This window comes from Belonocnema kinseyi, chromosome 10 (genome assembly GCF_010883055.1).
Source record: "Belonocnema kinseyi isolate 2016_QV_RU_SX_M_011 chromosome 10, B_treatae_v1, whole genome shotgun sequence".
NCBI lineage: Eukaryota > Metazoa > Arthropoda > Insecta > Hymenoptera > Cynipidae > Belonocnema > Belonocnema kinseyi.
This window is the reverse complement of record NC_046666.1, coordinates 42,721,040-42,743,251: the sequence shown is the minus strand read 5'-3', so window position 1 is coordinate 42,743,251 and position 22,212 is coordinate 42,721,040. Positions and strand designations below refer to the sequence as shown.

The 22,212-nt window shown below is 23.7% G+C and overlaps 1 protein-coding gene across 1 annotated transcript in view; it reads left to right on the top strand.

The window, feature by feature from the left end:
• LOC117181095 (SET and MYND domain-containing protein 4-like) overlaps window positions 1-22,212 on the top strand; it is a 79,687-nt gene that overhangs the window by 34,194 nt on the left and 23,281 nt on the right. Inside the window, exons 7-10 of the mRNA XM_033373664.1 lie at window positions 2,230-2,303; window positions 2,406-2,518; window positions 8,726-9,029; window positions 15,309-15,471. Of these exons, the coding sequence (XP_033229555.1) occupies window positions 2,230-2,303; window positions 2,406-2,518; window positions 8,726-9,029; window positions 15,309-15,471 (654 nt within the window). The remainder of the gene's footprint in view (window positions 1-2,229; window positions 2,304-2,405; window positions 2,519-8,725; window positions 9,030-15,308; window positions 15,472-22,212) is intronic.

Sequence of the window (22,212 nt, the reverse complement as noted above, 5' to 3'; positions counted from 1 at the left end):
AACAAAAAGCTAAACTTTTAACGCTAAAATTGTAATTGTTCTAAATAAAGAAATTTAATTTACAAGTCAAATTGTTGAATTATGATGTATAATAAATATTGAACTATTGGTACTGAAAATTTCGTGCAAGTAGCCCACGGCCTAATTTAAAACAAAACGTATGACTTTTTAGTTTGAAAAATTAGTTTTAATTGAATATTTAAAAAGATTTCCCAAATTGTCAAAATTGACGCTGGAAGATTTGACGAAAATATTTACATTTTACAGGATTTAAAAAAAATGTGGAAAGAATTTGAATAATTTAAAAAGATGATTAGAAGCTCTTAAGAAATTGAAAAAAAATAATTTGATTAAATTTTTTTTAAAAAAATGATTGATCAACTAGTCATGCATGTTGTTGAATTTATTATGAAGATCCCAATTAAAACGTCTGAACTCGAAAAAAAGGATTTTTTCCGTCGACAGATGCCCCAATAATGCATTTGTTTATTAAAACTATTTAAAAAAGTCATAAAATTGATCAATAAATTATGAATTCTTTCTGAAATTATTATCGCGCATTTTATAATTCTTGAAAGTTTCCAACTAGAAAGTATACAATTTTCAAAGTGTTTAGAATATTTAAACTCTGAAGGTTTGCAATATTTCTCGCAGTATTTAAAATTATGCAATGTTGGAGGTTTCCAATTTTAAATTCCACAATATTGTAGTTTCAAATTTAAATATTCAGAATTTGAGGTCCATTTCATTTCAATTTCAAAATTTTGAATTAAAAACCTTGATTGTCAGTTTTGAATTTAATAATTTTAGATGTAAATATTCTTCATTTTATTTTTTAATTTTCAATGTAAGATATTAAAATTGTCCAATTTTTAGTTCAGAATTTAAACTAATAATTCATAGAAAATTGAAAAAAAATTTTATTCGTAGAGCCTTTAAACTTTGAACGTTACAATTTTAATTGTTATATTTGAAAATTTCTTAATTTGTAAGTGAAAATTTAATATTTTGATGTATAATTTATAAGTGAACATTTGTAGAAAAAAATTAAGAGATATTTAGCAGTTTTAAAAAGATTAAAAATTAAAATGCAAATCTTAGAAAGTTTTCTTAACATTTTATTTAAATCTTTGAAAAACTTTTTAAGTATTCTCTTAAAACAATTTTTCAAAATGAAAAATAATGTTTAATTTTCCTATGAATCTTAAGAAAATGTTTTTATTCTTTTGAAGCGTTTCACAATTCTTGAAGAGAATCTAACATATCTTTATATCTACATATCTCTTAAAATTACTCGAATTTCACCTACAAATAATAAATGTTAAATTGTTTTATACGTCCAAATTGTAAAGAATTTGTCTAAAATTTGCAGGATTTTCTGAAAATTATAGATTTCTCAAGATTTTTAAATAAAATGTAGAAGTTTTCCAAGTATGTTTAAACTATTTAAAAATAAAATAATTGAATTTCTATTTTAAGAAGCGTTCAGTGACAAATTTTGCAATTTTTCAATATTTAATGTTTCTAGCTTGAAATTCTTTAAAATTATATAATTTTGAAAATTTTAAAGTTCATTGATTGATATTTTAATTTAGAGCATTCAAAATGATAACGTGGAATTGTATTTTTTTATATTGAAAAACTTTGATACCTTTAATTTTATACGCGTAAATTATTGAGCATTTGAATACAAGTTTTTTAATTAAAAACTTCTACATTTCAATTTTAACAGTTCAATATAACAATTCCACTTTGAGTCGTGAAAAATGTTTGCGATTTTTGAAAAAAAACCCCGGGAATGCCCGGGAATTTATTTCGTCGATTAAAACGGCCACCCTGATTTTGAAAAATTTAACCTTTTGTATGGTTAGAATGCAATTATTTTTTTAAGATTATGGTTTGAAAATTTTATTTTAAATAATTGCGAATACTTGGATTTCATCTTTCTTGAACTAATCAAGTTAAATTTTGTATTTCAAAATGCAGGAATTATTATTATTGAACATAGTATTTAAAAAAGCTTAAATTTCTCATAATTCTAAAATTTGCACTCTTTTTTTTAATGGCAAAAAACGATTAAAGCTTCATACAGTAACGATCAGGGATTTCGCGGCAAAAATAATTTCACAATTTTCCAAGTAATTTTGGAATGGTTGGAGAATTAATCGAAAATGGCGGCATGTACTTTTTAATAATTTGATAGAATTTAATTTGGGCTTTTCCTTTTAGCTTCTGGGATCAGCACCTTATCGTTAAAGCGACAAAAGACATTGCAGCAGGGGAGGAAGTTCTTAACTGTTATGGTTAGTATTTATGGATTCTCAGTACTTATGTTTTAAATAATTAGCGAATTTTCCTTTCTGTTCAAGAAATATGTTTATGAAATTATAAATTTTATTTTTCAGGTCCGCACTTCCGACGAATGTCGAAGGACGATAGGCAGGAAACTTTAAAGAATCAGTACTGTTTTATATGCAAATGCGAGGCATGTACTAGTCCTGAACTACGATACTTTTTGGTGAGTGAAATAATTAAAATTCGATCAGTTAACAATTTTCTCGAAGAGTCGAACACTCGACTTTTTAGTGTTTACCAGATATCAGGATTTCAAAAGATTTTAATGATTGCAAAATATTTCAAAATATTTGAAATGGTTCATAAAGATTTAAAACAATTTTAAAGACTTTCCAAATATTTCACAATTTTACAATGATTTAAAAAAAAATAACGCAAAGAATGAAAAAATTAAGAGTTTGAAAAAGATTTTAAATATTTCAAAATATTTCAAAGATGTCAAAATATTTAAAAAGACGGGGAAAAAATTTATAAAGATTTAAAAGATTTCATAAAGATTTTAAAGATTTTAAAACTTTCACAAAAATTACAAAAGTTCACGACGATGAAAAAATGGTCACAAAGACTTAAAAAAATTTAAGGATTTCAAATGTTTTAGAGATTTCAAAAGACTTAAAAGATTCTAAAATATTTTTAAATATTTCAAATGATTCATAAAGATTAAAAAGATTTCAAAAAGTTTCCTAAGACTTTACGAAGATTTCTAAAATCACACAAAGAATGCTAGAAATTAAAAGTTTTCAAAAGTTTTCAAACATTTCAAAAGATTTTACAGATTTTAAAAGATTTCAAAGATGTCCAAATATTTCAAAAGATATAAAAAGATTTCATAAAGATTTAAGATTTCATAAAGATTTTAAGGATTTCAAAATGTTACCAAATATTTAATTTTTTAAACATTTTCAAAGATTTCACAAAGATATTAAAGATTTTGCAAAGATTACAATTTTCATGATTAAAAAAATGTCTCAAGAATTTCAAGAAATTAAAATATTTTAAATGTTTTAGAGATTTTAAAGGATTTAATACTTTTTTTAAGACCACATAGAATTTACAGTTTTATAACGATTTTAAAATTACATGAATTAAAAATTTAATGGTTTAAAAAATATTACAAAAAGTTCCACAGATTTTACAATATTGCAAAAAATTAAAAGATTTTCAATGATTTAAAAATATTTTGTAAAGATTTCACAAACATTTGAAAGATTTTACAAACAATTTTTTTTTAATTTCACCAATATCACAAAAGTCCATAAAAATTCGAAACATTTCACAGCATTGAATATTTTTCAATTATTGAAAAATATTCCAAAAAGATTTAAAAGATTTCAAATATTTCAAAAGATTTGAACAATTTTAAACTATTTCACAAAGATTAAAAAATTCCAAATATTTCAAAAGATATAAAAAGATTTTAAGGATTTCAAAATGTTTCCAAAGTTCATGATTAAAAAATAGTTTGCAAAATATTTGTAAAAGTTTCAAAGATTTCAAAAGATTTCACAATGATTTCAAAGTTTAAATAAATGCTTACCAAGATTTCAGTGATTTCAAAAGATTAAATAGATTTCGCAAAGATTTCTAAATATTTCAAAATATTGTAAAAAATTTAAAAAATTGCAATGATTTAAATACATTCCATAAAGATTTAAAAGATTTCAAATATTTTAAAAGATTTGAACAATTTAAAACTATTTCACAAAGATTTAAAAAATTCCAAATATTTCAAAAGATATAAAAAGATTTTAAGGATTTCAAAATGTTTCCAAAGATTACAAAAGTTCATGATTAAAAAATAGTTTGCAAGATATTTCAAAAAGTTTCAAAGATTTCAAAAGATTTCACAATGATTTCAAAGTTCAAATAAACGCTTAGCAAGATTTCAATGGTTTCGAAAGATTGAATAGATTTCGCAAAGATTTCTAAATATTTCAAAATATTGTAAAAAATGTTTAAAAATGCAATAATTTAAAAATATTTTATAAAGATTTAAAAGATTTCACAAAGATTTGAAAGCTTTTACAAATATTTAAATGATTTCACGACGATCAAAAACATTTCAAAGAATTAAAAAATTTTCAAATATTACAAAACATTTCTTAAAGATTTAAAAGATTTCAAAGATTTAAAAATATTTCAACGAAATTTTAAAGATTTTATAAAGATTTCTAAGATTTAAAAAAATTGCAATGAAATTTTAAAGATTTCGCAATTTTACGATTTGAAAAATTTCACAAAGATGTTAAAAATATAAAGTATTTTAAAATATTTTAAAAGACTTCGAAGATTTCAAAAATGTTTTAAATATTTTAAAAGATTTTTTAAAAAGTTCAAAGATTTTATAAGATTTCACCAAAATTTTAAAGATTTTACAAAGATTTCGCAAATATTTCAGAAAGAATTCAAATATTTCAATAGATTAAAAATATTTCAACAAAATTTCAAAAGATTTCACGAAGAGTTATATATCATATTTCAAAAGCGATCAACCCATCGAATTTTCCTGAACTAGATTATTTAAATCGATACCTTAGGACTATTTTTTAGAGATGAATTTATTTTCTCGCCTGGAATTTTTAAATTATTCTTAATTTTGTTAAAAAAAACTTATTCAATTATTTTAAATGTCGCTTTATATAATTTTAAGAAATTTTATTTGTAAACCGTATTAATTTTTATGACTTTTTGATTCTTTGTATTAGAGAAATTTTTGTATTCTTTGAAACATTAAAAAAGTTAATCTATTATTTATTAGTTTGAATGGTTTTAAATATACAAAATTGCCAGGTTTCAAATTTAAATTTTTCGTAATTGTTTAATTTAGAAGTCAAGACCATAATACTCAGAACTTTTTATCACGTAACGTTATAAATTAAATAATTTTAGATTGAAACTTGAATGCACTAATAGTTGAAATGTTCGTTATTTAAATTCTTGCAAATTAAATAATTTCAAATTCCAATATTAATAAAAACATTGGATAAATTCCGATCGATAGTTGAGAAAATTTAGGTCCACATTAAACATTTTCAGATTAACAAGATTAAAGATTTAAAAAATTTAAAATATTTCAAAATATTTCATAAAGATTTAAAAAATTTCACAAAGATTTTAAAGATTTAAAAAAAAATTTACAACAGTTGACGACGATTAACAAATTTTCACAGACTTGAAAATTCACAGGATTTCAAAATGTTTTAGAAATTTCAAACGATTTCAAAGATTTTAAAATATTTCCAAAATTTCAAATGATACATAAAGTTTTAAAAGATTGCACAAAACTTTCAAAGTTTTAAAAGATTGCACAAAACTTGCAAAGTTTTAAAAAATTCACAAATATTTCAAACATGTCCAAATATTATGTCCAGATATAAAAAGATTTCATACAGATTTTAAGGATTTCAAAATGTTTCCAAATATGTATTTAAAAACATTAAAATTTTTTAAAATATTTTTAAAGATTTCACAAAGATTTTAAAGATTTTACAAAGATTGCAGATGTTCATGATTAAAAAAATGTCTCAAAGGTTTAAAATATTTTAAAGATTTCATAATTTTTTTAAGGCTACAAAGAATTTACAGTTTTTCAACGATTTTAAAATTACATAAAGAATTTAACAAATGCAATAGTAAAATTAAAACAATTTTTAGATTTAAAAATTCAATCTTTTGGGTTGAATTAAAACAATTACAGTATGCACGATTATAAATTGAACACATTCAAAATCGAATACACTAAGATTAAAGCATGAAGAATTAAACAATTTTATGGAATTTTTTAATATTATTTAGGTTTTATTTTAAAAGATTAATGTTAAATTTGGAAGATTTCAAGATAATTTTTTCAATTTTGCATCATTTTAAGGAAACTTCAAAAAATTAAATATAGATTTTTTAATATTTTGTCAAAGAATTTTTTTTTTATTTTGAAAATTAATTTTTAAGATTAAATTGAAAAAGATTTAAAAGCATATAAAATTATTTCCTAAATGTCCAAAATTCCAATAAATTTTAGATACAGTATTTAACATTTAAAATTTAAAACAAAATGTAGATTTTTGAATATATAAAAAAAAGAAGTTTTTATAGAATTTTTAAAAGTTTGAAGAGAATAAAAAAATTTTTTTAATCTTCGTGGGAAAATTTTAAATTGTTATTTTTCCCGAAAAAATAATGTTAAAAGTGAATTGAAAAGGATTTTAAAATATTGAAAATGATTTCCTAAAATTTTGAAAAAGAATGTAGAAGATTTTAAAGACACTTTTTTCAATTTTTTAAGATTAAAAAATTTTATTTAAAAAATTCAAATAAATTTAAAAGATATTTGGAAGTTTTAAAAAGATGCAAGAATAATTTAAAAACTCGTAAAAATTTGAAAAAATTTTAAACAATATATAATTTTTTGAAAGCGAATTATGGAAAAATAGCTGACAGATTTTAAGGCCATTTTTTTAATTTGAAGTGATTTTTCAAAATTTAAGGAATAATTCGAGTCAGTGTTAAAGGTGCTTCAAAATTCATCTCTTTTGGTCTTTTTTGTTTCTTTTTTTAATGATTTCCACTCTTTTGTATTTAAAATTAAATCTTTTTTATTCGAAATATGACCAATTATATTTTTTGTTTGGAATTATTATTTTTAATTTATTTTTTTTTATTGAATAAATCTGTTTTGTTTCAGGATTGAACTATTTTGTTGAAAGTTCGTATTTATTGGATGAATTCAAATTTTTTATTAAAAATTAAACTATTTTCTCCTTGAAGTGTCAATTATTAATTATTAAACTACTTTATTAAAATTTCTTTCTTTTTCGTTGAATATTCATAATTTTAGTTGTAAATTCATCTCTTAGATTGAGATTGAAAGTTCGTTAAAAGTTCATGATTTTTAGACGAGTTTAGTAACTTTTTATTTCAAGGGATTTCAAAAGACTTAAAAGGACTTAAAAGATTTTAGGGTATTGGAAAAAAGATTCCAGGTAATTTTTAATGAATTTCAATAGTTTGAAGGGATTTAAATGAATGTATTTTTAAAAACTCAAAGAAATTTCCAACAGCTTTAAAAAGATTTCAAAGGTTTGAAATATTTCATTGTATTTTTAAAACTTCAAGGAATTTTGACAAGAGTTTTTAAATGTTTAAAACAATGTCCAGGAATTAAAAAAATTATTTTTATTCATTTAAAGGAATTTGAAAGCATCTGAAGGTACATTGTAGGGTTTCAAAAATTTGAAGAGTTCTGAAATTAGTTTTTGGAATTCAACCTGAATTCATATTAATTTATTCTGAATTATTTTTAATTTTTTCAAATTATTTTTTTTTATTCAGTTGATAAAATGTTTCAAAGGAATTGAGATATTTGAAGACATAAAAAATGTTCTTTTTTTTGACATTTTTAAAAAATTAAAAAAATTTCAAGGAATTTCAAATATTTTTTGCAATTCATTTGGAATGCGGCCTAAATTTTGTATTCATTTATTCTAAATTCTTTTGAATTCTTCTAAATTCGCTCAATTCTACTCAATTTAAAGGATTTTATCAAGTTTTTATTTAATTCATCTTGAAAATTTTAAATTGTTATCGCTTCACTTGATTGCCTTTAAATTCAGATTGATTTTTTAAATAATTTCAATGAATTCTTCTCATTTCCCTGAAATTCCTATAAATTCAATTAAATCTTAATGAAATTAATAGAGTTTTAAAAATTATTTCCAATTACTCTGAATTCTTTTTTGGTTATAAATTAGTAGGGTTACAAAGCTTTGAAGAGATTTGAAATTATTTTTTGGAATTCACCCTGAATTCTTTCGAATTCTCTTGAATTTTTTCAGTTCACTTGAATTCTTCTAAATTGACTTAATTCTACTTAATACAGTAGATTAAATTTTTATTTATTTGATTCTGAAACATTGTCTACAATTCTTAGGCATTTTGTAAAATTCTATTGAATTCGTTTAAATTTTACCAAGCTCATTTCAAAGGTGCTAAATTCATTGAAGTTTTTTTTCTTCATATTTTTAATTTTTTCAATTAATTTCATTATTTTGAATTCACCTGGAATTTAATTTTCTTTTTATAAATTTTTTTCCAATTTCTTTGAATTCTTTTGAATTTAACTTGACTTATTTCAAAGTCTATAAATTTATACTAAATTTGTTACCCTTTGATCGCGAAAGAAGCACTCTTTGGTTCCCATATTTGATCCCATAGTAACTGTGAGGCCTATTTTGAATTTTCTGAATAATCTTAAAAGAAAATTGTAAAACCATTAATACAAATAAACAAATAAATCTTCAGAATAAATATTTATTGATGATGCTAATTTATTAAAATCCTATTGTTTGTAACGCACCTTTTTTTTCAATCACAGGAGCGATTCAGCGCTTTAAAATGCCCAGAGTGCACCGGAGCTTTTGTTGCTTTGCACAATCTTCACAGTTATTCGCTCCACTGTCTTGACTGTGGAGCCACTCCACTTGTTACTTATGGGCCCGATTTGAAAGAGGCCCAGGATCTTTTTGATGCCGCCCAGGGCTGCATAGACCACGAAAAGGTCGAAGAGGCCCTTGACAAATTAAAGCAGTGCTTATGCATCAGACGAAATGTTCTCTACAAGCACCACGAAGACATTGCAGTAACTCTTGACTTAATAGGAAAAGTCTACGCCATTATGGGTCAGTAATTAAAAATTTAATTTTAATAATTGCAGGACTAGGAGTGACTTTCAATTTTAGGGTGGCAGCTGAACCGAGAAATGGCCGGGAATTTTTTGAGACCGGGAAAAACCGGGAAATGACCTGTCCACGTTCGATTTCAACAGTTTTTAAATAATTAGTTGAATTGTTATGTTTTTCAATTATGCTAATATTTAGCTTACAATGCGTAATTGAAAAATTGTTTAAATTAAAAATTTACCATTTAAAATGTTTATTTTTAAGCTTACATTTTTAATTTAAAGAATTTTAAAATGCTTTCTTAAAGACTTGAACAAATAAAAAATAAAAGCCTTTGACGTTGTAAAATTTTGGATAAAAAACATTTTTATTTAATAAATAAATAATTTTTATTTTAATTTATCTGTACTTTAAGTAATAAAAAGTGAACAAAAACGATTTGACAACACGATTTTAAATCAGTTCAAAATTTAAGAATTTTCAGATTTTAACGTTAAAACTTAAATGGTTTCAATTTGAAAGTTTTAGTCATTAAACAAATGTGAAGGTGTGACTGAAAGTTTATAAACTATTTTCAAATTAAAAATAACTTCATGATAATATATTCTTAATTAAAAGATTTTATTGAATTAAAAATATTGTTTGAGTCTAAAATATTCCATTTTTAACCCATTCAATTTGAAATTATTATTTAAAAAAAAGATTAATTATTGAACATTTAGCAATATTTGAATTTTTATTTAAGACAAGTAAATTGAAGCCAAATATTTAAAAGTAAAGAATCTTTAGCTCAATTGTTTGATTAATTTTTTATGTCTAAATTACAAATGAACATTTGTAGAACAAATTTTGTTTAAATCTTTGAAAACCTTAAAAAAAATGATTTTATTCTTTTGAAGCCATTCGCAATTCTTGAAAAGGATCTGATTTTTTGTTTAAAATCTGCGAAAATCTACATTTTGTTTTATATTAGGCTATCATTTCAAGTTCTTCATTAAGTTAAAAGATTTTCAAAACTTCTACATATCTCATAAAATTACTCAAATTTCGCCTACAAACAATTCAATTGTTATTTATACATCCAAATTGTAAAGAAATGTTTTCAAATTTGTAGAATTTTCTGAAAATTGTAGAAAAAATTCAATTCATTTTGACAGATATTTAGAAGTTCTGAAAAAATTTTTAAAATAATTTTAAATTTAAGAAAGTTTCTAGATTTCTCAAGATTTTGAAATAAAATTTTGAAGTTTTCCAAGGCTCTTTAAACTATTTAGAAAGAAAATAATTGAATTTCTAATTTAAGAAGTGTTCAGTTAAAATTTTTTCAATTTTTCTTGTTTGACATAGAAAACCTGGAATCGTTAAAAGTTCGAAGAGCCTTTAAACTTTGAACGTTACAATTTTAATTGTTGTATTTGAAAAATGCTTAATTTGTAAGTGAAATATTTAATTTTTAATGTATTATTTACAAATGAACATTTGTAGAAAAAATTTGAGTAATTTTAAGAGATATTCAGGAGTTTTGAAAAGATAAAAAATTATCGTGAAAATTTTAGAAAGTTTTCTTAAAATCTTGTAGAATCTTTTTTGAAAATTTTGTTTAAATCTTTGAAAAACTTTTTAAATATTCTTTTAAAATAATTTTTCAAAATGAAAAATTATTTCTAATTTTCCTATGAATATTAAGAAAATGACTTTATTCTTTTGAAGCCTTTCGTAATTCTTGAAAAGAACATAATTTTTTTGTTTGAAATCTGCGAAAATTTACATTTGGTTTTATAATAGGCTATTTCTTTCAAGTTTTACGTTAAGTTTGAATCTTTTCAAAACTTCTACATATCTCTTAAAATTACTCATAGTTCGCCTACAAACAATAAATGTTCAATTGTTATTTATACATCCAAATTGTAAAGAAATGTTCTCAAATTTGCAGAATTTTTTGAAAATTGTAGAAGAAATTCAATTCATTTTCACAGATATTTAGAAGTTCTGAAAAAATTTTAAAAATAATTTTAAATTTAAAAAAGTTTCTAGATTTCTCAAGATTTTGAAATAAAATTTTGAAGTTTTCCAAGGATGTTTAAACTATTTAAAAAGAAAATACTTAAATTTCTATTTTAACAAGTGTTCAGTGAAAAATTTTGCAATTTTTCAATATTTATTGTTTCTAACTTAAAACTCCTTAAAATTATACAATTTTGAGCATTTTAAAGTTCATTGATTGATTTCTTAATTTAGAACATGGAAAATGATAACGTGGATTTATATATTTTTATGTTGAAAAATATTAGTACCTTTAATTTGATACGCTTTCATTTGCAGCCCAGTTTTTATTACCTCAAGTGGAAAATTTTTTAGCTTTAGTGTTCCATTTTTTTAAATTTCATTGACCATGAGAAATGTTTGCGACCCGGGAAATGACCGGGAATTTATTTCGTCGATTAAAACGACCACTCTGAATTTTTTTTTAATGGGAAGCTATATCGGAAACTATACTTCGTTTCAATTTTAATAACAACGAAACTTTTTAAATAGAAATTCAAACCCCAAAAAAATGGTACCATTTTGGGAGCATTAAAAACGGAATTGTTTCTCATTAAAGCTTTACACTTTGAATCAGTAGCTTTTGAAATTGAACCATTTATAACTTTGTGAATCTGTATTCCACATTCATTTTTCCATTAAAAAAAAAAGAATTTCTCTTTTTTTTTTCGTTTTTTCAAGAATCTTTCCCTATTCCCCCTTTTCTCATGTTTTTTTACATAAATATGAACTGAATTCATAGAATCCAAAAAGAAAAAATTTAACTGTTTTGCTGAACATTTGCCTTTTTGGATGGAAAATTAACCCCCTTTGGCATGAAAATTTAGACATTTGGTTAAAAATTCGTCTATTTTGTTAAAAAATCCTCTTTTTTTATTGAAAGTCAAACTATTTCGTTAAAGAGTAATTTCTTTATTTGAAAATTCAATATTTAATATTTTCATGCTCATAATTCAACTGTTGATTAAAAAGTTAATCTTTTTACCTTGAAATTTTCAACTTTTGGTTGAAAATTGAACTTTTTCTTTGAAAATTCAATTTTTGGGTTTAAAATGCAATTATATGGTTGAAAATTCAAATGTTGTTGGTTGAATCTATTTTTTTTTTAAATTCGACCAGTTGGTTAAAAATTCAAGCATTTGATTCGAAAGTCATAGTTTTTGGTCAAAATTTCAATCGTTTCTTTGAATCTTTTGAATTGAAATATCTTTTTGGATATAAAATTCCTCCGTTTGGTTTAAAAAATTCATATTTTGTGGTAAAAAAGTAATTCTTGGTTACACATTAACTTTCTTGTTGAAAATTGAATCATCTTAAAAAAAATCGTCTTTTGGCTTGAAAATGAATTTTTCTTTCAAATTTAACTATATTTAGTTCAAAATACAACTTTCTTCGTTAAAAATGATATTTTTTTGTTAAAAATTCAACTTTTCAGGTTTTTAATTAAAATTTCTTTTAAACAATTCTTATTTTTGAATTGAAAATTCAACTGTTGGGTTGAAATTTATTCTTTTGAGAAGCTTTCAAAGATTAAAAAAAAAAAGATTTTCAAATCTTACAAAATTTTACATCGATTAAAAAATTTTAACAAAGATTTCAAAGATTTCTGAAAGATTTCAAAGATTTAACAATATTTCACAAAGAGTTCACCAAGATTTCCAAGATTTTATAAAGTTTTCGTAAATATTTCAGAAAGATTTCAAATATTTCACAAAAATTTCAGATTTCAAAAGTTTTCACAAAGACTTTCACATCAGATTTCGACATTGATCAACCCGTTGAATTTTTCTGAAATAGATTATTTAAATCTATATTATTTTCTGGCCACAACTTTTTTAAAAATTAGCCCTAGTTTTAGCAAAAAAAAAAAAAAATTATCCAATTATTTTAAATGTCGCTTTTCATCATTTTGTTGAAAATCTAACTGTATTCTAAAAAATTCGTCATTTTGGGATAAAAATTCAAGGATGCAGTTAAAAATTCCTTTATTTTGTATAATTTTTTTTAAAGTCCAATTGTTTGTTTAAAGATTATTATTTAATTTTTTTAAATTCAGTATTTGGTTAAAAATTAACTTTCTTGGCTGAAAACGAACTATTTGTTAAAAATGGAAGTTTTCAAACTCGTAATTGAAATGTCTACTAAAAAGTTCGTCCTTTGGCCTTGAAAATTCAACTATTTTGTTGAAAATTCCACTTTTCGATATAAAATTTAATTATTTGGTTGACAGTTATAGTTTTGTTATCAAAAATTCAACTGTTTTGTTGATTATTAATCTTTTTGAATAGAAAATTCGTCCTTATGGATTGAAAAATCCTCTTTTTATGGTAGAAAAGTAATTCTTGGTTAAAAATGATCTTTTTTGTTGAAAATTCAACAATATCTTTTAAAAAATCGTGTTTTGGCTCAACAATTAATCTCGTTCAAATGTAATTATTTAAATTAATTATTAAAATTATTAAAATTATTTAAATTATTAAAATTGCCTTTTTTATTGAAAATTCAACTTTTCAGGTTTACAATTCAACTTTAGTTTAAAAATTCGTCTTCTTGTCTTAAAAATTCAACTGTTTGGTTGAAGTTTTTTTTTTGAAAAGCTTTCAAAGATTTTAAAACATTTCAAAAAATTCAAACATTTTCAAATATTACAAATATTACCAAATTCCACAACAATATAAAAACATAAAAGATTTTAAAATACTTGAAGGATTTCAAAAGATTCAGAAGGATTTCAGTGTTAGAAATATTTCACAAAGATTTTAAAAGCTTTCGAAGTTTTTAAAGATTTTAAAGATTTATAAATATTTCAAAATCATTCAAAACTTTTCATAAAAATTCAAAGGATTTCACCAAGATTTTAAAGATTTTACCAAGTTTTCGGAAATATTTGTGAAATATTTCCAAAGATTAAAATTAAGACAAGATAAGAGATAATAAGATTATTTAAAGCGATATTATTTTCTGACCAGGATTTTTGTTATTATACTTAGTTTTAGTAAAAAAAAAACACAGATAAAGTTATGTGAATTTTGTTTTTTTATCATTTTGTTTCAAATTTAAGTTTCTTCTAAAAAAACTCGTCATTTTGGTATGAAAATTTAAGCATTTGGTGAATAATTAATCCTTTTCTTACAAATTGAATTATTTGGTTGAAAATGAAACTTTTTTTAGGTATCTCTTTTATTTGAAAATTTGACCATTTTATTGAAAATTCTATTGTTTGGTTCACAATTCATACTTTTCTTTTTAAAAAATGGAACTGTTTTGTTAAAATTTAATCTTGTTGGATAGAAAATTCATCCTTATGAGTTGAAAACTCGTTTTTTATGGTAGAAAAGTCTTTTGTTAAAAATTAGCTTTTTAATTCACGATTCAGTTCAAACGAAATCGATTTTGTTAAAAATTAACATTTTCAGATTGATAATTCAACTGTCTTGTGAAAATTTTTTTTGTTTGGCTTGAAAATTTAACCATTTGATTGAAAATGAATCTTTTAGGTTTTTTTTTCATATTGAGTTTAGTATTGTCTGTGTTAATTTCATTTAAAAGATTTTATTCTTCTATTTTCGCGAAAAATCACCCTATTTCATCTTTTTCGAGAGAATTGTAGTCTCTGAAGTCTGAATTATTGAAAAGGGAATAATTTTATATTCAAATTATACAGTCTTGAATTTAAAGCATTAATTGTTCAGTATTTTCAAGTTTAAAATGTTAAAAAATGAATATTCCTTAAATTAAAGAATGGAAAATAATCCAATTTTACCAAATTAGCAGTTCAGAGAGTAATATATTTTAAACCTAGATTTTAAATCTTTCCAGCTGAATGACTTCTTCTTGAATTTTTTATTAAATTCCGTGTCAATTCCTAATTTTATACGATTGATGCGATTTTTGAAATCAGACTAGTCGATCCTAGCCCTGTGATTGAATTTATCTGGTCCAAAAATCAAAGCGAAGATAATGAGATTTTTTTAAATATTCTGCGAGTAATTTTACCCTCGATTTGCAGTTTTCCACCAATTAGTTTTATACTAATTAGATTTTCCTCAAAACTATTTTTGCCCGTTTAATTAGTTTGAAGATGTGGATGGAGGACAGGGTTAAAATCGTTTTCGATATCACCTTTGAAGTGAGAAAAGTTTTGAGCGAGGAGAAATATTCTTAATGACTTGCCGGAACTTTAATGGGTTAAGCGGTTCGAAAATAGTTGGAAACTTGTGTAACTAATTATTTCAGGTCGATGGCTGGAGTCTATATCGTATCTGGAGCACAGCATAGCAGCAGTCGAGGAGAGATTTGGCCCCGACAGCATAGAACTTGCCAACGAGTTGAACAAAATTACGGACATCTGTATTCAGTACTTACGCGAGGAGACCAATACCAGTACCAAACAATACAAGTAAGTAGTTCTGGGCTTACAGATAGCTTGGGTGGTGGTGGTGGAGGTGGTGGTGATTATATTCTAATTTACGTCCCGAGAGAGTGGCAATTTGGCGCGAGTCATCCACCCTTTTCTTCCCATCCCAAACCCTGTCAATGCGACGCGACGCGACGCTTTTACCGATGGACGAGTTTCTGTAAATGATTTTCGAAATTGCGATATTCAAACTTGTGACTGCAATTGAAACTTGGGAAATTTTGTGTCTAAGTGTTTTGAAGGGTGGCTGTTGGACTGGGAAACCGGGAAATGAGAGTGAATTTATTTTTTTATCATGAATTTTACGAAATTTTTAGCATAAATATTTTGTCCAACTTTTATTTCAACCGTTTTTAAAATAATTTTTCAAATTAAGGACATGTGATGAGTGGGTCACAAGACCAGATTCCTACCTTACCGCTACTTTTTTTATTTCCCAAGTTATTATCACACTAAACGCCACATCGAGTTGAAAATTTGGGATACTAAATAAGAAGCACTAAGAACGGTGTGTGCCTGGTCCTAAACTTGTATAATTATGAAAAAAGTTATTTGTTGTAAATAATATTTTTCGCTTTTTTCATAATTATTGACATTTAGGACCAGACCCACCTTTCTTAGTGCTTCTTAATTACTATCCCAAATTTTCAACTTGATGTGGCGCTTTGTGTGAAAATAAGTTGGGAAATAAAAAAAGTGACGGTAAGGTAGAAATCTGGTCACGTGATCCACTCATCACATGGCCTTAAGTATTCTAACATTACGTCGTACTCGGTCGGTAACGTCGAAATCTATAAGGCTATACTACTTGGTAGTAGAGTTCTTAAATTCCCGAGAATTTAAATTCAGGTTATAGAACCGAGAATATGACAGAATTTAGGAGAATTTAAAAGAATTTAAGAGAATTGAAGAATTTATGATTTTTAAGAATATTTTTATTGTTCAGGCTATATAAGCGGTTGAATATAAATCATTTTCTAGCTCAGACATATTCAGGAATTACAGTGTTTTATATAAAAATTAAAATTTTTTTTAAATATATTCATATATTAAAAAAAAGTTTTCTCTGCGTTAAAAGATAACTCTTTAACAAAATACTGGAATTTTCAACAAAATAATGGAGTTTTTAACATAATAGTTGAATATTCAACCTAACAAGACAAATTACCAACGAAAAGAAGTCATCATTTATATTTTAGTAAAAAAAGAATTAAATTGATACAACAAAAGAAAAGAATTTTAAAACCAAAAAAGACGAATTTCCAACTTAAAAAATAAATAAAAGTTCATCTAAATTATTGAACCTTCAAACCAGAGGACAAACTTTCTTTACAAAAATTCAATTTTCAAACAAAAAGTATGACTGTTCAACAAAAAATTAATTTTACACGAAACTCATGAATTTTTACGCAAAAAACAATGAAATTTCAAACTAAAAAAACATTTTGTTACAAACAAAAAAACGCGAATTTTTAACTAAAAACTATCAATCTTAAAAAATGGAAAGTTCCATTTTCTGTTAAAAAATGAATTCCAAACAACAAAAAGAAGTATTTTCCACTAAACAGTTAAATTTCCAATCAGACATAAGCCTTTAATAAAATAAAATTTCACAGTGTACTTTAACTTTGACCCAAATAGTTGAATTCTCAATTAAAAAAGATTAATTTATAACAAGATAATTAAACTTTTAACAAACGAGATAACTTTTCAACTTGAAATATAAATCTTTAACAAAAAAAGTGATTCCTTATCAAAGCGATTCAACCAAACGTTTTAAACAAATTAGTTGAATTATCAAGCAAAGAATAACGATTTGAAACAAAAAAGTTGCATTTGCATACAAAAATGAAATTTCTTCTATAAGAGATGAAGTTTTAAATCAAACAGATAAATTTTCAAAAAAAAAAAATAGTTGGATTTTCGGTTGAAAAAGATTTTAGTCGAGTTTTTCGATCAAACTATGAATTTTTTCACAAGCAATAATTTTCTACCAAAAAAATTGAATTTTCAATCGAAAAATACAAATTTTTCACCAAGAAGTATGACTTTTTAATAAAACTGTTGAATTGTCTAGAAAATAGTTGCATTTTTATCAAAAAATATGAAATTTTTCTCAATATAGAAGAATTTTTATTACAAAAAAAGTTGAGTTTTCATCCAAAAAAGATTCCAGTTAATTCAGTAACATGAAAATTGAATTTTTGTAACAAAAAAATAAATTGTTATGTTACTGAATTAAATTTTGAATCCAAAAAAAGGAATTTTTTCAACCAAAAAGGATGAATTTTGAACAAAACAGTTAAATTCTCTACCAAATAGTTGCATTTCTATCCAAAAAATATCAATTTTGTACTAAAACCGATGAATTTGTAATAGAAAACAAATTTTCTTTTATAGATGGAACTTTCATTCAGAAAATATTTCAGTTCATTTTTCAACAACAAAATATACATTTTAAACAAAAAGTAAATTTTCTACGAAATAGTAAAGTTTTTACGAAAATAGTATAATAGCTTGATTTCTAAGCTAGCTGTTGCATTTTTATCAAAAAAAAAAGATTTAATTTCTGTTAAAGCAGGTCAACTTTAAAATAAAAAAGATAAACTTTCAAAAACAGAGTTGAATTTTCAACCGAAAATTTAACGAAAAAATGCAATTTTCTATGAATTAAAATAAAATCTGAGATTCTCATAAATTCTTAGAGAATTTATTTTTCGGTTATATTCTCGGTAATATTCTCATTCTCGTTACCGTTCTCAAAGTAATATAACCGGCTCAGAACTCTACTTGGTTGACTGCATTGAGAAAACAGTTTATTTATATAATTATTGTGAAAATGACATAGTCGATTTTTCTAATAGTGTTTTTCTTTTTTTTTTTTTATCGAATCATTTCCATTAATTATCGCTCCGGTATGAAAATACCCAAAGACCCCGAATAAAAGAGTTAGAGGCTTTTTAATAATTATAAAAGATCTGAGGAGAAATGGTTTCGTTTTTATTTTAAAAGAATAATTTGAAGTTTTAAATATTTTAAAATGTGGGTTAAAAGTATATGAAAGACGTTGAGACCATTTTTTTTAATTTTCCAAGTTTTTCAAATTTTTTAGGTAAACTCAATTTTGTCAGGATGTGAAAAAAGTTCTTGAAATTCATGGGAGATTTTTTAATTTTTATAAAGGGTTTGAAAGATTTCCAAGCAAAGTTTTGCAATTTTTTCATATTACATAATTTTGGAAAAAAATTGAGTAAGTTTGAGAGATATTCAAAAGTTTTGAAACGATTCAAAAATAAATAAAACTTGTAAAGTTTTTTTCTAAATTTGGTAAAGTTTCACGAAAATAAAAGATATTATTTCAGGTTCCTAGGAAAAATTAAAATAACTTTTTATTTCGAAAAATTAATTTGAAGAAATTATTTAAAAAGATTTTAGAGAATTTCAAAAATGGTCAAAGCAGAAGCTGACAGATTTTCGGACAATTTTTAAAATCTTGCAGAATAAATTTAAAATGCAGAAAAAATTTGAATAATTTTTAGAAATTAGAAGGCTTAGAAGGTCTGACAAAATTAAAAAACAAGAAGAATTTTCCTTATATTCGTGTGGAAGTTCTAAATAATTTTTTATTTTAAAGCAAAATGTTTCAATATGGTAAGATTACAAAATAAAAACACACAAAAATGGAGTAAATTCAAGAAATATTTAGTAAAACTGAAAATAATTTTGAATTTTTTCAAGAGAATAAACAAATTTTCTTAAACTTGCTGGGAAAATTTAGAAGAGAGTAAGGTAATTTAAAAAAATTTGGAAACATACAAATGTTAAGCTATTTCAGCTTCGTTACAAAGTCTAATTAATTGAAAAATATGACATTTAAGAGTTGGTTATTTCATAAAAATAGAAAAAAAATATGTAAGGATTTATCATATTCCTTGTTTGTCATATATAGATATAATAATAATATTTATTATATAGTAGCATTATATTGTAAAGCGGCAATATAAAAAAAAAATTAGCTCTTCATCACTATATTTTTAAGTGTTTAAATATCCGGGACTAATACAAAATAACGAAAGAAAGAATCACTAAATCATAAATTAGCAACAACAAAAAATTGCCGGATTATATAATAAACGAATTCTTAAATCCTCGTAAATATTTCTATTTCTATAATTTAAGTTTGACGAAATTTAAAATTTCCGAAAATAATTAATAAATGATTAATTAATGATTCATTGAATTGTTTGCCTTATTTATAATTCTATTAATTACTTATAAATTAATAAACAATTAACTATGTTGCAAAATTCTAAATTTCGGTAATTAAAACATTTGTCGGGAACCTAATAATTCGTTTATTTTAAAAGTTGGTTTTGAATTCGGTGAATTTTAGTTTTGGATATTTTGAAATTTGGGCTTTTATTTTTTGTTAATTAAAAATCTTGTTATTTGAAATTAAGAAAATTTTATAATTCGATAATAATATATATTTTCGGCATTTTTTCATTCATTTGTGTATTCGTTATTTGTTTTTTATCATTCTTTTTAATTTCTGAATATCCATGTACAGTGGAAGCACCCCCCAGATTAGATAGGAGTTTGACTAAAATTAATTTTTGTAGACGAAAGTAAGTGTGAAATCATGATATGGCTTTGCTTCTCAGATAGAAAAGCCCTTTCTTTAATTATTGTTAGCAATTTTTGGGATAGTTGGTGGTCAAAATTTTTGAATTTTGGTAGTTAGTTAAAGTGTGTTTTTCAAAGATGTCAACATATTATTTTTGCACTTTAAGGAAACAAAAATGATCAGAAAATCCTTAAACTTCTCCGACTGTTTTTTAAATCCCTTCAAATTCTTTGCAAGAATTTCAAATCTTTCGAAGTATCTCGAAATTGACAAAATTTAATTTTAATTACATAAAATTTTAAAAATATTCTTAAATTCCTTTATATCTCTTGACAAGCCTTAAAATCTTTAAATTTTGGGAAATAACTTAAAATATTTTCCAATAACTTTTAAATTAATTGCTTAACATTATTTAAAGTCACTAAAACTTATAGAAATATTTTGTAATTCTTCAAAAATAAACCTTAAAATCCCGTCAAGAACCCAGTTATTCCTTAAATTTTCAAATTTATAAAAAATTTTTAAAATAAGTTTCCAAAAACTCGCTTGAAATTCTTTAAGGCCACTAAAACTGTCCTAAAAATTGTACAAAATAATTTGTAAATCCTTCAAACTTTTTGAATTATTAAAAAAAAATTTGAACTCACTTCAACTTCTTTGAAATAATTTAAAATATTCTAAAATTGATTAAAATTAATTTAAATCTTTTAAATCCAAAATCCTTTAAATTTTCTCAGGCTCCTTAAAATCTCTTCAAAATCCGTAAATCAATAAATTTCTTCAAATACCTTGAAATCTCCTAAAATTCATTACATCTGTTTTAATAACTTTTCAATAACCCGCTTGACTTTCTTTAAAATCACTAAAACTGTCGTAAAATCTTTTCAAATCTGTTTAAATCTGTAAATCTTTTTGAACTATTTTTGGATTATTTTTACATCATTTAAAAAAGAAACTCCATTCAACTTCTTTGACAACATTTAAAAATTTTCAAAATTGACTAAAATTAATTAAAATCTCTTAAAATCCTTAAGTTATTGAACTTTTTTTTAATCCCTTGAAATTTCTTTAAATTCATTAAAATCTTTTTAAAGAACTTTTCAGTAACTCGCTTGACATTCTTTGAAATCGTCTAAACTGCCTTGAGATTTGAGTAAATCTCTTGAAAATCCTTAAACCTTTTTGGATTCTTAAAAAAATCTTTAAAATTCCTTCAAAGTCGTTCAATTTTTCTGCATTCTTTTAAAATCCTTTCAAATTTTTTCAGATTGCAACGGAGCATTTTGTGTTGGTTGTCCAAATTGGGTCGTTAGATTTTTGATTTTATTTTCAGAAATTCTTCTTATCAACTTGATTATTGGACATTAAAAAGGGTTTTAAGTTTGATTGTTGTCTTATTTAAATATCTTAAATTTTAATTTTATAAATTTTCCATTTTAGATTTTTAATTGTTAAGCATATATTTTAATTTAAAGTATTTTAAAATGCAGATTTAAAGTTTTAAACAATAAAAGCTTTTAAAATCCAAGATTTTTAAAATAAAAAACAGGGTGGCCCTCGGACCGGGAAACTTGGAAAACCAAGAAAAAACCGAGAAATGACAGAGAATTTATTATTTGACCGGCAATTGTATCAAATTTTTAGAATAAAAATGTTGTCCAACTTTGATTTCAACCGTTTTTAAAATAATTTTTTAAATTGTGATTTTTATAAATTATTGAAATTTTCTTGACTTTCAATATATATATATATATGTGTGTATTTATGTGTTTTCGGAGAACCTTAAACAAGATGATTTTAACGACTCTCGGATATGACGTAGTTGTAAGTCGACCCTCACATTATCTTGTGTTTTCTCTAACAGTTTCGTGGCAACTCTAAAAGAGAGCGGTCTTTTATATACTCGGTTGGGGAAAAAGCCAAATAGGAAATTTTAAATTTGGTATAAATGCACTTTCTTAAAATTGTGCTTCGATATGCAGTTACTAGGAAATCCGGAAACGTACTTAAAGATAAGTAATTCAGAGCAATTTATTATAATTTTACGATAAAAAAAAATAAATTTAAACCTACAAACTAAAAATAACGCCGAGATT